Here is a 12,397-nt window from a genome sequence, read left to right as displayed (position 1 = left end):
AACATTGTCCTCCTGAGTCAACATCTCAAATATTTCAGATGGAAAAGATACACATACAGTAGCTTCTGCTTTTTGCTCACTGTGATGTAATATGGGGAGCAAATTATAAAACATATTTTCATCTGTTTTTTTTGACACATCTGAAATCAGTGCAAAGTGAGCATTAAAAATCATAGGAGCTGAAATGATACACCAAACAAACAGCCGTCTCTCTTTGACATCATGATATTTAATTCATTTCAAAAAAATTAAAATACACCTTCACATCCTTTTAAAATACAGTACATTTGGCACGTAGCGCAAAAGGGCGAAAAGAAAAAATCAACATAAACACACATGAAGGGCATGGAAATAATTCATCAATGAACAAAATGTACAGACAGAGCTTCACAAATACAGGGACTGCGAACAAACCGTATAAACATACAGTAACACTCTGCGGGAAGATGAACGTTTGACACTGTATGCATCATAATACTGTATCCACTGTTTGAAATCAACATCGTGCCTCCTTGTTTTACATTTATCTCCAACCGCCTCCATCGCTGATGTGACAACGAGTGAAGATGAGCTTCCTACATGAAGGATGTTTTTGTTGGAAATGGCATTTGGCATTTAACATGGAGGACTAGGCATCCCTTTCTAGTTGTAGTGGGACAAATAGTTTGACTTTTTTTTTTTCAAATGAAAGACTAAAGCAACAGGAGACACGAGAGAAGAAGAAAAGTTGGACAACGTTAATCGATAGATCCGCTGTATTTACAGTAACGCATCTTCAGCTCTTTAAACTGCTGCTACAGCATGGGTTTTACTGCTACATGAACGGTGCTGCTTGTTGTGCTATTCTTGGACTTTAATGAAAGCTCATTTAAATGTTATCTGCATGTGAATAAAATTAGATCACAACTCCCACAAATTACCACATATGTAACTGTTTTAGCACGATTTGAAACCAGTTTCGCAGTAACGGTCTTATGTTGTCATCTTTTGGCTGATATTAGCCAATCACAGCTGTATGTTGTCAGATTTCTTTCTTTTACACAATAAAAAGAAAAAGCATAAAAGATGCTTGATGACATTTATAAATGCTGTCATCACACAGTTTGTTCAGCTTTAACTGACTGGCGCTGGTACCGGTCCAAAAAATGCAGTATCACCCTTGAAATGTTTGAGCACTTCGTAAGCAGAGGCTTTATGGGAATGGATGGGGAATCATTTTGGAAATTGAACATTTATTCTATGCCGTTAACATCCCTGACACCCTGCCTTCTTCCTCTACTCTGTGCTACCTTAAAGGGACCAAAAGTAGCTTCTGAGATACTTCTGAAATGTGCTGCTACATGTCTGGTGGAAGTATTGTGCTCAGTGGACACAAGCAGCTCTGGTGTATTACCGGGACCAGTCTTGCTCCAATCATAATGCTTTTTTACACACAGCACTCAAAATCTTCAGATCTGAGAATGGCGTGTCTGAAAAACACTCATCGTGTATCCCTGTAATTTCAGGGTGATATCTTGAGGTTAGGCAGCTAAAACGTGGAGATGAATCGGATTTTAATTGTAACTGCATTTTCTTTCTGTTTGTTTCAACAAATACAAAAACATGATAATCAGCTGTTATTGATTTTAAGTTGTTATTTTGTGAGTTGTAAATTAAATGCAACCCATCAGTGCCAGTGCAGTAGTTTTGTCCTTGTCTAATTCAAAATCAAAGTCTTTGGCCAGCATCATCCATCCAATTCAGGGTCAAGGCGAGCTGGAGCCTATCCCAGCTGCCATAGGATGAAATTGGCATTTTGGACAGGGCTAACACGTAGACATCCACACCTACGGCCAATTTAGAATCACCAGTTCACCTAACATCTACTATCTGCATGTCTTTGGACGGTTGGAAGAAGTACCTGGAGCGAACCCATGCAGATGCAGGAAGAACATGCAAACTCCACCCAGAAAAGCCATAGCCAGATGGTGGATTTGAACCTGGGACCTTCCTGCTCTGAGGCTGTGTGCCCCATGATCTGTCAAGAAGATCTAACATGTTCCAGATATTTTAACAGATTACCTGCAACTGCTTCTGCCCCCAGATAACCAAGGATTTCTCAGCACAGAACCGGGGTGTTGTCTCCCTTGTGGCTACCGTGTTGGTCTATGTCCTCTCCTACTGGAGCTGTTGTTGCCTCTTCGTGATGGGGTGTCACACATATGGGTGGAGGCTGCCCCTGTCAGACAGGCTTTAAGGTAACAGCCCAGCATCCCTCACACCGTTCGATTAATTTTGTCATTTATTTGTTTTGTAAGAATCATTCTAAGTAAGAATTAAAACTACAAATGACCAAACTAAATGGTCACCATGACGAGTTAAGAAAGGTGTTGATGTCCACAACCTGCATGGGACAGGTTAAGAATACCAACTCCTGTGACCTCCAAGCACTCCAGTGTTGCACATTTCCTTAAAATTGAATTTGAAGTTTGCACATTTACTCACATAGCAGCTCAACATGAAACGTGCACTTGTGTTTGAGCATCAAGGAGAGTTTAGATTTGCTCCAACTAGTGGTGCATGAGCCCATCGCGGTACAGAGACTACTTCCTGTTTAGCTATTTGGGAACTGTGACCATTATTTACACAGTTCTTTCTGAAAAAGTACAAGGAAATTAAAGAGCACATACGCTTTAGGTATTAGTCTATTAAATAGGCTCCCAGTAAACTTACGGTCATGTTTGTGTTTATTAGTGCCCTTATCATCATAATTTCTGTTAAATATGCCCTCAGGGGCACTTATTGATATGTTTACATAAATGATTATTTTTTTATAGGATCTGAAGGCAGATTTCAAAGCTTCAATCTACTTTAAAGTGTAGCCATTGTTTTTCTTATAATAGCACGCTACTTTCTGCGCTGGCTGCTCTTGACAATATTAATTTTTGGCAAATATCTTTCATCAGTGTGTGGCAATTACATATGAATGTGAGAGAAATGGTGCTGAAATGCTTATTTGATGGTTTCTGAGAGAACGTGGTGAATACTTGTCACTTCTCTCTGTGAGCTGAACCTACTGTACTTCTCTTCAAATGCAGGAACAACGGAAGAAAAAAGAGCAAAAAAGATAGAAAACCCCCCAAAACTCCTATTTCAGAGTATTGCACATGGAGTTTTCTTTAACATTTCTGGATTCTTTTCAGCTCCCTATAAAGGTATCAACCTGCAACATGGAGCAAATTCGGTCCAATTTCTTCCTTATTTGAAGCTTATTTTACTTCCATGTTTAGGCCGTACAAGAGAGGGGAGGAAGAGGAGGGTCTGATCACGTGAGTTTCACTGAAATCTACAACATGAAATTTAAAGATTTCTAAAAACACAAAAAGAACAAGACAATCCAGTAAAAACTACTCAACAAAAACCAAAAGAAATGTATCAAATTAAAAAAAATAAGTACAACTTGATGGGAAAACGGGCTCTCCTCGTATGTACACACACACACACACACACACACACACACTGCAGAGCAAATACATTCAGTTGAACACATTCTCCTCTGTGTACGATCCTCGACTTTCCTGTGGAATCACGGGGGTTTGGTTTGTCATGTTAGAGACAGTAGGTCCAGTACATTCACTGGTAACACAGTTACTGTACACACACGCGCGCACACAAGGCATTTCAAGGATAAACTGGTCAAAAAGGTGTTTAAGGAGCTGACCCAGGAAGATTTCGCTCCACAAGGTGCATCGAGAGAGTCAGTAACAAGCACTTCAGCTAAAATGAATCGTGTTTTTAAAGGGCACCTCGGACGTTTCCGATTCAGCTTGTTCCAGCTTGTTATTTGGCTTTACTAGACTAGTGTCTCCGTGTCAAGTATCGTGTTATATGCAAAACAGCTTGTTAACACTGTAAGCAAACCTCATCCCCATAATGGACACTCCCAGTAGTAAGCTACAGTAGTACCATTTGTTTTTGTTTGTATTTTTTAACGAGGAACTGGAATGTCGATGTTGAGAAGCTAAAAGAAAGTTAGTAACGGAGCACAGCAGAACTACTGACATAATGCTAAACTCAAATTTAAAATGCCAAAGTATCACTCCAGTGATGCCTCTTCTCGAGTTATTATTTAAGGTAATGACGCACTGACGAATACTGAGACTAAACTTTTAACGTCAGAAAAATCTCTGATTTCTCACACCTCCTTTCCACACTTCTTTCCATAACGAATAAAACAGTTTTCAAGATATTTCTTGTTTAAATACAATCATTGGTTCAATGATTTTTTTTTTTTCATTTACATACACGTAGGAAGGAAAAACACTGTTTAAACACTGAGACACAGCACGCAGCACATCATGTAAAGAAACGACTCTCTCTCTAGAAGAGGTGTGCAACAACACATGCATGCACACTTGTACACACATGATCTTATTTCTCTCTCACTCTCACACACAGAGAACATGACCTTGCCTTTGTATCTACTTCAGTTTGGTTTTGTCCGCCGCGCTGCCTGCTTTTACAACACATCCGAACCAGCCGAAGGAGCATCGGGTCATTTCTTACAGTAACTGACCTGAACTTGCATGCTGCTTGAGGTCCATGGGATATGCACAAATGGACAAACGACAAGAGCACAGAAACCATAATGAGTAATACAAATGGTCTAGTATATTTCCTGGAGTGGTCAGAACCTGGAACAGCTCAGGAGGCCGTGTTTCTTTAAATACGGTGTCTTTGAAAGTTTTTCAGGTGTGGTGTGGTGTTTGTGGTTAATGTTACACATCGGCATGTACGTGTCTAGGCTTTGGTCTCATCGCCAAAATAGGAGAATCCTTTGAACTCGTCTTGGTTGATCTGCTTGATGATGCTCTCTTCAACAGGCGTCAGAACGGGTTCCTCACGGGTGAAGTCCTGGTCAAAGTTATTGACGTCCCTTTTGGTTTTCTGGAAGGAAAGGAAGAAGAGATAAGGTCTTCTTTTGGTGGATTTAGCCTTTGGACATGAAGTAACTGGGTGTGCAGCAGTGTCAGCAGTCTTCAACAAGTAAGATCAGTGTTTGGTCATTCAAAGAAATTGCATTTTTGCAACAAAGGCTTAACTTTAACTTCTTCTCTCTACCTTTGAACAGAATAGTAATAATCTTCACATTTTTGCATCATCCTCTGCAAACAGTCTACAGATGCTTTCCCCCACAGTTGCTTAGTTACTTAGCGTGTGTGTACTCACGATGCGAGGTTTGAACGGTGGTCTGATCTTCCTCTGCTCCAGCAGCGTCCAGTCAATCTCTCTAAAGAACGGGTGGAGTTTAATGGCCTCCTCCAGACCCTGAGCCATCACGCAGCCCAGACGCTTGTTAGGGCTCTTAGTCATAAACTGACAAGTGCCAGAGAGAAAGAGGAGAAACAAAGACGAAAAGAAAAAGAGTGAGAACATTTTAAAGGATATGATTTAAAGAGGGAGATTCACTGCTGAACAAGAATGTCTTTGTGAAGGAAAGAAAAAACTAAGACAGGGTTTTAAGTCTGTTTCACTATTCATTTCTATTTCATTTCCTGATTCTAGTCTTGTAAGAAGCAATTAACAGGTATCATTTTCAGAGATCTCAGACTGAGTCAGAGGAAGATTCGCACAATAAGGCCAAAAACACCAAACATCTAAAAAAGACAAAGTTTTGTTTCAGAACAGAAAGTAAAATTAAAAATCTTTCATTTTTTTCTGACTCTTCAGGGTCTTGCTGCTGCTCCCCAGAACACACTACCAAATATAAATTACCACTGATGGAAATAATCTTCTTCTAATATTGTGTTCCTACCTGAAATTAATTTTTGGCATTACAGTTTGCTCTTTTTCTAATGCAATCTTTTACGTATAAAGGCAAAAAAAGGGCTCAGGATGGGTTCAGATCCAAAGGTTTCTAAAACAGCATGTGAAGAATCACCATATTTTCAAGCAGAAAAGGGGAAATTCTGGGACTATTAGTTGCTTATTCGTATAAACGATACATAAGAGCCATTGCTTTTTATTAAAATGCCTTCAGGATATTTCGCATGTATGTTAATTAAAAACTAGTGGGGCAGTAGCGCACAAGCTGTTCATGTGACTTGAAGTCCTTCAGCTGGATGACATGTCCAATCAGAGCCCATAGCACCGGTCAAGTGACCGGTCAGAGTCCAAGACACTGTCCAACATAAACACACACTTTCCCACAAGGCTTTGCAGTCAAACTGTACCCACAGCCAAGGTAAACGCAAAGCTTGTGATGGAAAAACTGGATGAACAAATACACAAATGGACAAGTGGTGCTGCACACACAACCAGTAACACACAGAGACAAAAGTAATAGAGAGGGAATTATCTTATGTTGCTTTAGTGGAGGAACAGGAAACATGGATCAACAAATGACACTGAGAAAAAAGCAGCATCCTCACTCACATGTGAAAAAGAGACAAAAGCAGGGAAACACGAGGACAATTGTGATACACTCTACTTGAATCCTTTATAAAGTGAAAGTTTTAGTGCTAAAACAAACAAACAAAAAGTAAGAATTATATAAGATATACACAAGATCTAATTATATATCTTATGTAGCATAAGGAAAAACACAAGAAAAATCATGAAAGACTCAGAAGACAGTAGTAAAAAGGGTGATTTGATTATGTTAATTTGTGTTCTTACTAAATATCCAAAAATGTCACCACTGGAATTATCATGATATGTGGAAACCATTTCTTTCTGTCTTTGTGGAATCTAAAATTGGTTCAGAATCTTCAGAATAATCCCCAAAGTCTGGACGCCGCATTATCCACATAGCAGACTGCGTAAGTCAGGAGTGTCCAACTCCAGGCCTCGAGGGCCGGTGTCCTGCAGGTTTTAGATCTCACCCTGGGTCAACATACCTGAATCAAATGATCAGTTCATTACCAGGCTTCTGGAGAACTTCAAGACATGTTGAAGAGGTAATTTAGTCATTTAAATCAGCTGTGTTGGATCAAGGACACATCTAAAACCTGCAGCACACCGACTCTCGAAGCCTGGAGTTGGACACCCTTGGTGTAGGTGAACTGTTTCTATTTAATCTGTACGAAACTACTTAAATAACTCATTTGCTGGATGTCGACAACAGCGCAAACAACACAGTGCCACAACTAACTGACCGCTCTTAGAATGGACACGGCCTCCTTGCTGAGCCAGACCGGATAGAGCACGTCATCGTGGAGGATGGACTCAAACAGGTCGTCTTCGTTATCGGCCTCAAACGGTGGCTGTCCTGCCATCATCTCGTACATCAGCACCCCTAGCGCCCACCAGTCCACTGAAGGACCATAATCCAGCTCCTGGAGGATCTAAAAAAAAAAACCAGAAATACTCCTCTCAAGCCCAAATTGCTTTTATATACAGTTTATGAAGACGAGCATTGGTCCCCCTATTTAGTCTATCTTAATAAACTGTCAGGGATGGCGTGCTTGGTTATAAAAATACCTGTCTAATCACAGCTTAGTGTTTAATACTCAAGTGACAAACTCAAGTGTTAAGAAGATGTTATGTCTGTTGCTCTGTTTATGCATTGTTTGAGTGTTTCTGGGGTTACCTCAGGTGCTATGTAGTCCGGTGTCCCACAGAAGGTGGTGGTGGTGACTCCATTGAGAATTCCTTCCTTGCACATCCCAAAGTCTGCCAGCTTACAGTGACCCTCAGCATCCAACAGTATATTGTCCAGCTTCAAGTCTCTGCAGAGCGGAGAGGTTGTACGGATAAATAATGACAGACATCTGTGTTGTATAGCTACAGCGTGTTTCCATATTCAGAAAGATGAGTCAAATATAGGCATAGTAAAAGCTTTTCAGGAACAGGGGAAGAAAATATTTGTTTGCAATGACTCGGAAAGCAAACATGTTAGTTAAAGCTACAGTTATATCATGCACTTTATTTCACACAAGAGTATATATTTGAGAAATCAAAGATATAGCCACAGTTTTATAGTCACAAGAAAAAATAATACAGGGAACGGCAGGAGGACGGGGGGCAAAGAGAGAAAGTTAAGGGTTGAACAGGAGAAGCACGTAAAGGCAAAAGAGAGAAAATGAGAGTCACAGAGATAAGAGCAGCAGTGTTGAAAGATGACAAGGTTGGTCATGAATGCAGCCGCTCTGGGCTTGATGGTTGATCGCTACAAAAATGTCAACATGTCCTCGATGCAGCCACTGCAGCCATTCAGCCCGAGGTGTTTTCATAAATACAGTCGCCCTGACAAGCCAAAAAGGAGACGGAGCGTGCGTGCTTCAGGTCGAGAGCTTATGCAAGTGTTCTGTTTTTGTAAGCTCCAAAAATAAAAAAGGGAGTTGCACAATCCCGTGCTGTTGAAAAGTTTGTTCTTTTCTGTCCCACCGTGTTTTTGTCTGACGGCGCGTTAAAAAAAAAACCCTACGAAAAATTCAGATATGCTAAAAATGTCTATCTGGTTCCTGTCCATTATATTTCATAACTACACTTATATAATCTTTTGTCATGTGATGTATTTCGCAGTCATCTAACAGGTCCGAGCAGTTAGGAGATGCATCTGGATCTCGTGCAAAGTTAAGCCGCGAATGCTATGCTAATGGGAAAACTAGCGTGACATGTTAGATGCAGCAAAGCCTGACAGCTGGGTTTGACCACGTTTTTGCATAACAGTTACACTTGGAGTCAGGCTCAGGTCACAAAAAATACTGAACGTTTTCGTGCTTTTTTTCAAGTTGGAGTGATTTTCAATTGAGGAGGGGAATGTAGTGCACGAGAAGATGATGTTTAATGTTGCGCTGTTTTCACATTCATTCGGTGATTAAAGAACATTCAGCTTCGCCTGCCAAGAAATCAATTTTTTTGTGCTTTTTGTTGTTGATGAATGTTTGCTTTCATTTCTCTGAAATCCACTGGAAACCCTAAACTCTCATCAATCCGAGCTGAGCTGCCCAGAACAACCATGGTTTTGTCCCGCTGAAGAGCTGGACGCTGTGCCTTGCCAAAAGGCACACTGGCACAGCAAAGAGCAGCACTTGTTCTGTACTTTCCCAGATGAAAAATTACAACTGCGACCCCCCCGGCTGCCTGTTTGCATATCTCACCCCAAGGCGACTCCCTGCACATTAATTCTGCGCTGCCTGTGGAAAGGTACAAAAATCACATATGAATTTAATGCATTTTTGATTGAATTTAAAGGCACGCTGACGTTAATCTTTGTATTACACATCACCTCGGTGCAGGAAATTCAATATTAAGTGGCTGCAGGTGTTCAGCAGCACTAATGGAATGATATTTATTAATGTGAAAATGCTTTGTGGGCTCAGAAGTGGGTGTAAACAAGAGCTAATAATCTATGTTGCAAACCAGAAAACAGACAAAATTTATATAATCTTTGTGAGTATAGTTATGTCTTTAATTAATATACTGTAGATTAAGAATCCGTTTTCATCATCAAACTTAGATTCTCTGCACAAATCTTCACTGCTATTATCACAAGTGATGAAGTCTTTCTGTTAATAATTGGTAGGATTATGGTGTTATGACAGTCAATGGATGCACGGCAGCCTGGATCGGAATGAAAAAATAAAAAAGGTCTCTGGGCTTTGAACCAACTTCTTTATTAAGATTAACGATCAGTACAGCCTATAAATGTATTAGTTTTTTATTTGCAGGAACAACTTTCAATAGAGATTTCACATTAACATGTCTTTATTACTTTACTAATGAATGCTATGGTTTGCTCGTTTCATTCGTACAGTGTGCTCCTTAATATCAAGTCTGAAAAACATGTTCGTTGTGTTCAAACAACACAATAATCAAAACCATAAAGCATTATTAACTTATGTCATAAAGATTCAGGATCAAAAGTTGCAGTATCAGAGTCTAACATTCAGTTAATGCTTAAGTACGATGGCTTGTATTTCAGTCTTTTATTAAGTCCAATGAAAGCAAATGATAAAATGTATCATCAGTAGATGGTCAGGGTGTACGAGATATACAAATCGAATTGTTTGAGTTTCGCAGCTTCAAAGTCGATTGAATCAAACGGTGCGGAAGGTGGGGAGGGGGTCAGTGCATGCAAGGTAGTAAAAAAAAGAATAAAGCCAAGACAGAAGTGCAAAACACTACAGCTACTCAAACGGACACTTCAGAGTAGCTCGCAGAGATTGTGTTTAATGTCTCCAATCTCCAAAGCTCCGTATTGAAGCAAATATAAACGTGTTTGCAGACATTTAAGTTGCATTGCGACTTAAAGGTATACATCTTTAGAAATAAGGTTGCTCCATATCACACTGCCCAATGACAGAAATACAAAGCAGGACCAACATGTAAGCCGCCAATGATGATTCAATAAAAAGGGAAGATAAAAAGGGACCTACATGAAGGTTCAATATTAACGTTTTTGTATTCAGGTACCTCCGTCTGTTTGATAATATGCATTCAGTGCACTGGATCCAAAAATCAACATCTATGATATTATCCCTTTGCAAACTCTGAGGTCAATAAACAAAATTCTTACTTTAGGCAGCAGGTGAGCTTTTACTCAAATGTTCAAATACAAACTATTATTTATTATATTTATTTATTTATTCATTTCTAATGAATAAAGCATTACGAAAAACTGAAATTTTACTTCATAGAATCTCCTGGGATGGAATTTTGTAGAAGATTGTATCTTATTGTATCCAAATCAGTATCAAGTCATTTTCTTTCTGCAGGGAATTCACAGCTGTAGTTTCTTTTAGAGGAGCTGCAATAATGCTCAAAAAGTTGTGCCAATAAACAGGAGCTGCTCTGCTCACACTGTCAGGGGCTCTATTTGGAGTTCACACACACACACTCACGCATGCACACACACACACACACACACACACACACACACACACACACACACACACACACACACACACACACACACACACACACACACACACGGCAATCAGGCCCAATTGAGAGCATTTCCTGTGTTTCATGGTAATCTTGAGTGATTTTTCCATTACGTCCCCAGCGGCAGGGCCTATGCTCTATGACAGCTAACCCTTCTCTCCCAACTCTCTTACCCCCATCCTTCCATCCCTCCATCTCCTCATCTGTGTGACTATATGTTCCAAACACACATCTGGTCAAACATACAAACACACACAGACTGTTGCCACTGTATATTTTCTCTTTGTGGAATCACTGCATGAGAGGCACATCAGGCTGGGAGGATATTAAAGTCCATAAACTTGAGGATTAATTTGAAAAACTATAATATTGATGTCAGTGAGTGTGAATATTAGGTTTTGCAACTATACTTTAAATAAGCAACCATGCCATATGTGACAGAGTAGCACTCAAATACTTAAGTTAGATATTAAGGATGGAGTTTTATTACTTTTAAGCAGAATTTAAAACTTGCAAATTCTTCATAAGAAAAAAAAACCCTTATCTAATTACCTATTATAAAAGAAAACAACTTACCTAATTTCAGTTACTACTACTGCTTATTTTTTTGGATTCCTCTCAGATTGTCATATCTTTACTACTTGTTTTTGTGCATGTGCAATAATCGCTACTAGTAAAAGATCTGGGTCTTGAGGTTTGACCCAGACACCCAACAGCAGAGTTCAAAACAAGATTTTGTGATGACCAAGTGTTGCATCAGGACAGGAATGTGATCAATTGGGAGACAACAATATAATCGTCACTCAAATTGAAGACAAGCTGTTTTGACACAGATAAAAAGGTGGTCCGAGTAGGAATTTGACTGTGGTGTGGAAAGAGTCTAGAACTATAGAAAAAGATGATCCAGAAAGAGCAATGTTATTACATCTTGTGGATGGTGTTCCTTTTTAGCATCAGGGCAAGCAATTTCGATCAAATGCTACACTGTAAACGACTGAGTAGCATTAGTTGTTTTGACGTATTCATATTCACGTTCCTAAGTTAATAGCATATTAATTATTAATTAACTTAATAAACTTCATTTATTGCATTTAATAATTAATAGATTTATTATCCCATTGTCTTTTATTTGGATGTAATGTTTCCCAGATTTCCTCTAACTTCCCTACTGTGATACTGTCCAAAAGAGGCACATTTGTTTGTCAATTTCATTTAAGCAAGGGGTCTAGAACTCCAGGCCTCGAGGGCCAGTGTCCTGCAGATTTTAGATCTCACCCTGGGTCAACACACCTGAATCAAATTATTAGTTCGTTACCAGGCCTCTGGAAAACTTCAAGACACGTTGAGGAGCTAATTTAGCCATTTAAATCAGCTGTGTTGGATCAAGGACACATCTAAAACCTGCAGGACACCGGCCCTTGAGGTTTGGAGTTCGAGACCGCTGATTTAAGCTATCCAGATAGAAGATAGCAATAGCTATCTGCTATTCTACAGGACAGATTTAACAAGTGTTGGATACATTCCTGAG

The 12,397-nt window shown here is 39.6% G+C and overlaps 1 protein-coding gene across 2 annotated transcripts in view; it reads right to left on the bottom strand.

The window, feature by feature from the left end:
- Nucleotides 1-209: 209 nt before the first annotated feature.
- Nucleotides 210-12,397, bottom strand: part of LOC147315833 (protein kinase C epsilon type-like) — a 96,738-nt gene continuing 84,550 nt past the window's right edge. For both annotated transcript variants that reach the window (XM_086258789.1, XM_086258791.1), the window contains 4 exons: nt 7,571-7,709; nt 7,137-7,325; nt 5,209-5,355; nt 210-4,926 (listed from right to left, as the gene is read on the bottom strand). In XM_086258789.1, the coding sequence (XP_086114915.1) occupies nt 4,780-4,926; nt 5,209-5,355; nt 7,137-7,325; nt 7,571-7,709 (622 nt within the window). In that variant the 3' untranslated portion in view covers nt 210-4,779. The remainder of the gene's footprint in view (nt 4,927-5,208; nt 5,356-7,136; nt 7,326-7,570; nt 7,710-12,397) is intronic.

This window comes from Aulonocara sp. 'chitande type north' Nkhata Bay, linkage group LG13, assembly GCF_057382095.1.
Source record: "Aulonocara sp. 'chitande type north' Nkhata Bay isolate Kocher_YH1m ecotype deep benthic linkage group LG13, A_spYH_male_GT1.1, whole genome shotgun sequence".
NCBI classification, from domain to species: Eukaryota; Metazoa; Chordata; class Actinopteri; order Cichliformes; family Cichlidae; genus Aulonocara; species Aulonocara sp. 'chitande type north' Nkhata Bay.
Note: the sequence above shows the minus strand (reverse complement) of the source record. Positions and strands in the feature narration are given on the sequence as shown.